This window comes from Zingiber officinale, chromosome 5A (genome assembly GCF_018446385.1).
Source record: "Zingiber officinale cultivar Zhangliang chromosome 5A, Zo_v1.1, whole genome shotgun sequence".
Taxonomy (NCBI): domain Eukaryota; kingdom Viridiplantae; phylum Streptophyta; class Magnoliopsida; order Zingiberales; family Zingiberaceae; genus Zingiber; species Zingiber officinale.
The window spans coordinates 125,393,760-125,400,387 of NC_055994.1; the positions used below are offsets into that span (position 1 = coordinate 125,393,760).

The following is a 6,628-nucleotide window of genomic DNA, read 5'->3' on the forward strand; positions in this document are numbered from 1 at the left end:
TTCTTCTTCTTCTTCTTCTTGTTGGTTGCTACTGGGAATATCGTACTAGTTCCCCTGTACAAAAATTTTATACAAGTCTTGAACCATGCCTAACAACCTATTGTGTTCTTTAGAAATTAAATTTGGAATCGCAAACAGAACTTAACATTATTGATTCCAAATTCAACTTATCTGTTCTTAGTGGTTTAGACTTGGATCGCAAACGATGCTTAACATTATTGATCCAAATCCACCCATGTTACAAATTTAATTAAATATTAATTTCAAAGATCAGCTTTCAGGTTAAACATGGCGAGGCACTAGGCCTTCTTGGGTATGGGAGCATCCACCACTTCCTATACAAAGCCTTTCAATGAAATTTAATATTTAATTTCCTTATAGTAACCCTAGGTTTAACCAAAAAGAACAATCAAATCACAAGATCGAAAAAACAAAAGAAACACAACTTCGAATCACAAATCCGAAAATCTAGAATCACTAGCCTCTTGTGTTTGGTATTTCAAAATCCATACAAAGAAAACTAGTATGATGCGGAATAGAATTACTAGTTATACCTTTCTTTGTAAACAACAACCTCTTGATCTTCTATCGTATTCCTCTTCTTATCTTGGATGTCGTGTGGGCGACAATCTACCAAGACGAGAACCACCACCACCTTCCTCCTTTGCAAGTTTAGGCCACCAACCTTCAAGCTCCAAGGGATGCTAGAACAAAGCCTCCTTTCTTTCCTTCTTCTCCAAGCAAAATCTGGCCACCACAAGAGCTCCAAGAGAGGGTGCCACCGGCCACTAAATAAGAAGAGAAAAGGAAGACTAGGGGTCGGCCACACCAAGGAAGAGAAGAGAGGGAATAATAGATGTTAGGTTTTTTGAGGTGAGGCACCTCTACCCTCTCTTTTATAATCCTTGGTCTTGGCATATAAGGAAAGTTTTAATAAAAACTTCCTTATTCTCCTTGCCAACAAAAGGAAAATTTAAACAACAATTTCCTTTTTAAACTTCAATGGTCGGCCACCACCTTGAGCTCCAAACAAGGAAAGTTTTAAATACAAAATTAAAATTTCCTAATTTGTTTCCAAAAATTTTTAAAATAAAATTTCTCTTTAAAAATTTCCTTCATGGTTGGTTATAAAAGGAAACTTTTATAAATTAAAATCTCTCTATTAAAATATGTGGATGATTACAAAAAAGAAAGTTTTCTCCAAAATTAAAATCTTCCTTTCAATCTACAAATTAGACAGGGCATCCGTCTGGCTCACTTGTGGCCTCTACTCTCTCTGTGTCCTTAAAAAGAGAGAGAATGTGATGGGAGAGAATGAAGAGAGGGAAAGTGTGATGCGAGAGAAAGTGTGATGAAAAAGATGAGGAGAAGGTGTGTAATGAAAAGAAAATGTAATGAGAGAGAAAGTGTGATGAAAGAGAATGAAGAGAGAGGAAATGAGAAAGATAAAGTATGTTGAGATAGAAAGTATGATGAGATAATGAGGAGAGAAAATGTGAAATGAAAGAAAAATTGAATAAATATATTAAAGGTATTTTTTTATCCAAAACTTAATTTTCATTCCTATTTCCATCAAAACTCAAGGGAAGAGGTGAGTTTCATCAATACTCAAGTTTTTGAGTTTCATTCCAAAATCTTGGTTTCATTTCCATCAACGAAACACAAGGTTTGGGAATGAATCCATTCCCTTATTCCTAAATGTCTAAACCAAACGTGACCTTAGTATGTTTAGGTTACTTTGCACCAAAGATGTTCATTTTAGAGTGTCTCACATATGGTGGGTTTATTAAGTGGTACAGAATAAACTTGATTCCCAACTAAATATGAAACATAAATTTTTCCTCATATTAGCTTAATCTATTCTCTAACATAAATCATCCACATAATCAGAATTTAGCTTTGGACATGATTGTTATTCAGAATCAACTTGTTTGAATTTATATGAATCGAAAGTAATAGACACTTAAAACTTAGATTTTGATAAATAAAATATATTTTCTAAAAATATAATCATTTAAAATAAAATATAATAAAAATTCACATTAAAATATAATAAAATTTCATTTTAAATTTTTTAAAAATCTAAAAAAAATCTATATAATCATATAAATTTATTTTCTTATTAACTATTAATTATATTATTATTATTTTCCTAATTAAATTTTATTAGATTAAATTTTAATTATTATCATCCCCTCTCTCTCTATAAAAGAGATTTATTATTTATTCTTATTATTATCTTATTTAATGTTTTAGGCATATATATTCAAATGGTTTTTATATTATTAAATATTTAATATGTGTTATTTCCATAATTCTTAAGTTATCAATAGTTTAAACATAAATTAAAAATTAAAAAAAATATCATTAAGTTAAATTTTTAAATGTACGCTCCTATGTTATTATCGTATAATAATTATATAAATTAATAAATCATAATTATGAAATTTATGGATTTTTTTGGATGAATAATGCAATTCTCTTATAAATTGAGTTTATGAAATTATTATATAAATTAATAAATCATAATTATGAAATTTATGGATTTTTTTGGATGAATAATGCAATTCTCTTATAAATTGAGTTTATGAAATTATTATAATTGGATGACACTAGATAATTTTATACATGGGCAATAAATTAATAAATTACTATCTTATTCATTTTAAAGACAAAGATACACCAAGATGTCAATTATCTAACATTAGAAAAATTGCTAAGGAATGAACAAAAAGTTGGATTATTTTGCATATATTATATACAAAAACCAGGACCCCTTTCCGTGCACAATGTACACCCTTATTAAACTAATAAGCAATCTAGACACAACTTGAACGGAATGGAATTGGAAAGCTTAATCTTACTTCCTCTCTAGAATCTTTTTGAACCAATAAGCAGAATTCTTTGGAAATCGTTGCTTGTTCTTGAAATCTACATATACTATGCCAAATCTTGATGTGTATCCTAGGTTCCATTCGAAGTTGTCTAGAAGTGACCAAGCAAAATATCCTATAACTGTTGCGCCGTCATCCATAGCCCTTTTCAAGTTGGTGATGTAACTCTTGTAATAGTTCATTCTCGTTGTATCTTGCAAGCCTTCTGGAAGAGTGACATTTCCAGGCTGATCCATTCCTGTACAATATGGATTAGGATAAGATATGTCTAACAATAGAAAAAAAATTATATATAACAGACAAAAATTGTTATACCATTCTCCGCTAAAATGATGACGGGATTGCCATAATTTTCCTTCACATATGTCACGGCTTTGTAGATTCCCCATGGAACTATGTAGAGCCACTTCGAGTTGGCCTAAAGAATTATTTGATCAACTTTTAGATATAATTTTGATTGTACAATTCTAATGTATAAAACATGCAAACAAATTTAATATGTGAAGATGAATATAACTTACAAATGATATATCGTTTGTTGTATTTTAAAAGACATGATCATTATACCATAATAACAAAATTTAACAAAATAATAGATTTACCTGGGGACCAATTGGTACACCATCTCGATCATCTGCAAGATAATAAGGAAACAAATAAGATTAGTATAACATAAAGTATATCAATTGAATTGAAAAAGTTAGAGAAAAACTAACATTTGAACTCTACATGCCAGTCCGCTTGATAGCTAACAGGCTTTGGATCAACTGTTCCAAGATCCTCCATATAGTAGGATGTGTATTGATTGACCCCAACATAATCATATGAACCTCTAACCATCTCCACTTGGTCATTGGTAAATTTAGGGAGTCTTTCTTTAACAATGTCTCGAACTGATTCCGGATAGTATCCATATGTTAAAGGATGAAGGAACCTACAAGGAAGCATCATTTTAAGCTAATTATCCTTCATTGTAATTGCGGATAACTATTCCCCATGAAAAAAGTCAAATAGAAAATAAAAAATTTAAATAGGAAAAAAAAGTGAAATAAGGCCTTACCATCCAAGGCTAAAATCAATGGCTCTTTTAGCGGCGGCTTTGTCTTGTACCGAGTAAGTATAAGGTTCATACCAAACAAAATCCAAAAGGATTCCTATTTTGCCTTTTTGTTCTTCCTGAATAGAATAAGTAGATCAAGAAAAACATCTAGATGATAAATCATAATAACATAACTTTAAATTAGACATTTTTTACTAGCGGTAGTCTATGCATTGAATTAAACCAAATCAATGAAGTACAATTTACCTGATACTTTTCACGATATCTTTTCACTGCAGCTGCATGAGATAAGATCAAATTATGCGCCACAATATAAGGCTCAGTAGTCGAGTTCCCACCAGCAGCACAAGTGCTACATCTCCCCGGGGCATCACTACCATCACCATAACCAAGGGCTGCCACACATCTAGGCTCATTAATGGTGAACCAATTCTTAACTCTATCGCCAAATCTCTCAAAACAAAAATCGGCATAGTCTGCAAATGCATCCCTAAAAGAATACCAATTAATCAATATATATTGCAAAATCATTTGGTCCAAATATTAATGAATATAATTTTTACGGTTTACAACTTGTAAAACTTACACTATCTTTGGACTTAACCAACCCAGGTACTCATCATGAAGTGCCAAAGGAAGATCATAGTGATAAAGATTTGCATAAGGAGTAATGCCTGATCATATCAATTTGTTAAAAGATAAATATGAAAATAGTAATATTGAACAATTTTTCAAAAACTAGAAGAAAAAAAAACAATACCATTGTTTGCTAATTTGAGAAACTAATGTACCTTGTTGTATTAAGTAATCGATTAGCCTATCGTAATAATCAACACCCTCCCAATTGATTTCACCCGTTCCATCTATATAAGACAAAAATGAATATCAATATTTCAGTTAATTTAAAGCAATAGCTTTAAGGTGAAAATAAGACAATAAATAATATATTTATATATTTTCATTACTTGGAAATATTCTACTCCATGAAATTGAGAACCTATAAGCATCAAAATTGAATGCCTTCATGATGTCAACATCTTCCTGCATGATCATAAATCCATTAATGTTTTCTTAAATTTTATATTACAAATAGACATAAAGAGACCAAGTAAGCAATAAATAGACAAAAGGACATGCTTTAGTTCAATTATGACATAAAATGCAAGAAAGGATAAAAAAGCACACAAGAAAAACATGCATGGCCCGTAACTTCTGTTTTTTTTTTTTTTTTTTTTTTTTGGAGAGACCACGTTATGAATAGAATTTCCGCAATAATTAGTCAAAAAAGCAACATCAAATACTTGATGAGCAAATGAGCACAAAGCAATTATAAGAGAGCAATCAACCCTTGCCATCCTTTTTATGATCTTTGCCTAATACAGAGTATAGTTTAATAAACATGTTTTTATTTTCTACTGTCGTTTCAGTATTTTGATGCAATAAAACAATTATAATTAACATGGAAAAAAAGATGAATAATTATGGAAGATAAGAGAAAAGACGAACCTTGTAGTGATGGTACTCATCATCTGCAACATCGGCAGTAGCATTGCCAGCGATCTTACCTGCATTCACCAACAAAACACTCTTTTCAACATTATGAAATACATTGACATTCACTCACGATAATCAAAGAGGGATCTAAAGCGTCACATGTAAATACAGTATGTAATAAGATCACTTAGTTACCTACCTGGGATTCTAACGTATGGTTCCCAAATGCTGGGTCCTCGTCCTCCTTTAAGCGCCATCCCTTCCACTTGATAGGCGGATGCCGCTGTCCCGAATACGAATCCCTCCGGGAATGCCTGGCGACTGAGACCGCGATCGGCATTTGAGGCTTGATTGCCCTTGAAGGAGAGCAAAAGGAGAAGGAAAAAGAAGAACAGTGAGCAGGTCTTCGAACCCATTTTGGAACGCCGGAAGAAAAGATGAAGAACAATCACCGAGGTGCTGTGCTTATATAGCTACAATGGATCGGATCGGAGATAAGGATGACAGATAGTAATTTCAAGATAAATTTTAACGGAATGAAATCAAATGAGAGTTTGATTTAATCAACGCCAACGGATAAAGTTAAGGAGATTTTGCAGAGGATATTTCATAAACCGAGAATGAACACCATCCTGATCTTCCTCACCCTCACCCTCCAAGTGCTGAAATCTCCACCTCGCGATTCGTGCAAAATAAACCAACTTTCCCATCTCCAAACCAACTCGAACCACGAAAACGACGACTCCAACCTGTACCGGCTCGAGAATCGACCGTTTATGTCAGCTCATCTCCACTCGGATGCTTTTCCCCTATTTGCGACACGAACTCGAAGTGGGAGGCAACATCCCCAAAACGGCTTTATTTCACGCCGCCCGAGGTTACAGACCTAAAACTCTCATTTCTATCCTCCGTCGTCTGATTGCCGACCAACCGCAGGAGATGTAGCGGAAGTGAGGACAAATACAAGCTACTAGCAGCTACCAAATTTTATTAAAAATATGCTGTCAATATACTTAAAATCACACAAGTAATCTGACCACGGTTCGGAACCGCCGGTTCGACGGTTCGGAACCGCCGGTTCGACGGTTCAAGGCAGGTCGACCTTTAACCTTAACCGCCCAAGACGGTTACGGTTCATGGTTCAGAACTGCCGGTTCACGGTTCGGTTCACGGTTCGTCA

General features: G+C 33.3%; 1 protein-coding gene across 1 annotated transcript; it reads right to left on the minus strand.

The window, feature by feature from the left end:
• Positions 1 to 2,776: 2,776 nt before the first annotated feature.
• On the minus strand, positions 2,777 to 5,864 carry LOC121979977 (beta-glucosidase 26-like). The gene is made up of 11 exons (XM_042531946.1): positions 5,648 to 5,864; positions 5,461 to 5,519; positions 4,920 to 4,995; positions 4,746 to 4,817; positions 4,541 to 4,628; positions 4,201 to 4,444; positions 3,955 to 4,070; positions 3,611 to 3,828; positions 3,497 to 3,528; positions 3,210 to 3,312; positions 2,777 to 3,132 (listed from the first exon to the last, which is right to left on the minus strand). The coding sequence occupies exons 1-11, from the start codon at positions 5,862 to 5,864 to the stop codon at positions 2,861 to 2,863; spliced, it is 1,497 nt and encodes a 498-aa protein (XP_042387880.1). The 3' UTR covers positions 2,777 to 2,860.
• Between the last annotated feature and the right edge of the window lie 764 nt (positions 5,865 to 6,628).

Excerpts from the sequence above, each read along its gene's own strand:
- LOC121979977 (XM_042531946.1), bottom strand. The coding sequence starts at position 5,864 with ATGGGTTCGAAGACCTGCTCACTGTTCTTCTTTTTCCTTCTCCTTTTG. Across the intron at positions 4,629-4,745 it reads CGATTACTTAATACAACAAG|GCATTACTCCTTATGCAAAT; the intron begins GTACATTAGTTT and ends TGATATGATCAG. Across the intron at positions 3,133-3,209 it reads CATCATTTTAGCGGAGAATG|GAATGGATCAGCCTGGAAAT; the intron begins GTATAACAATTT and ends CATATTGTACAG.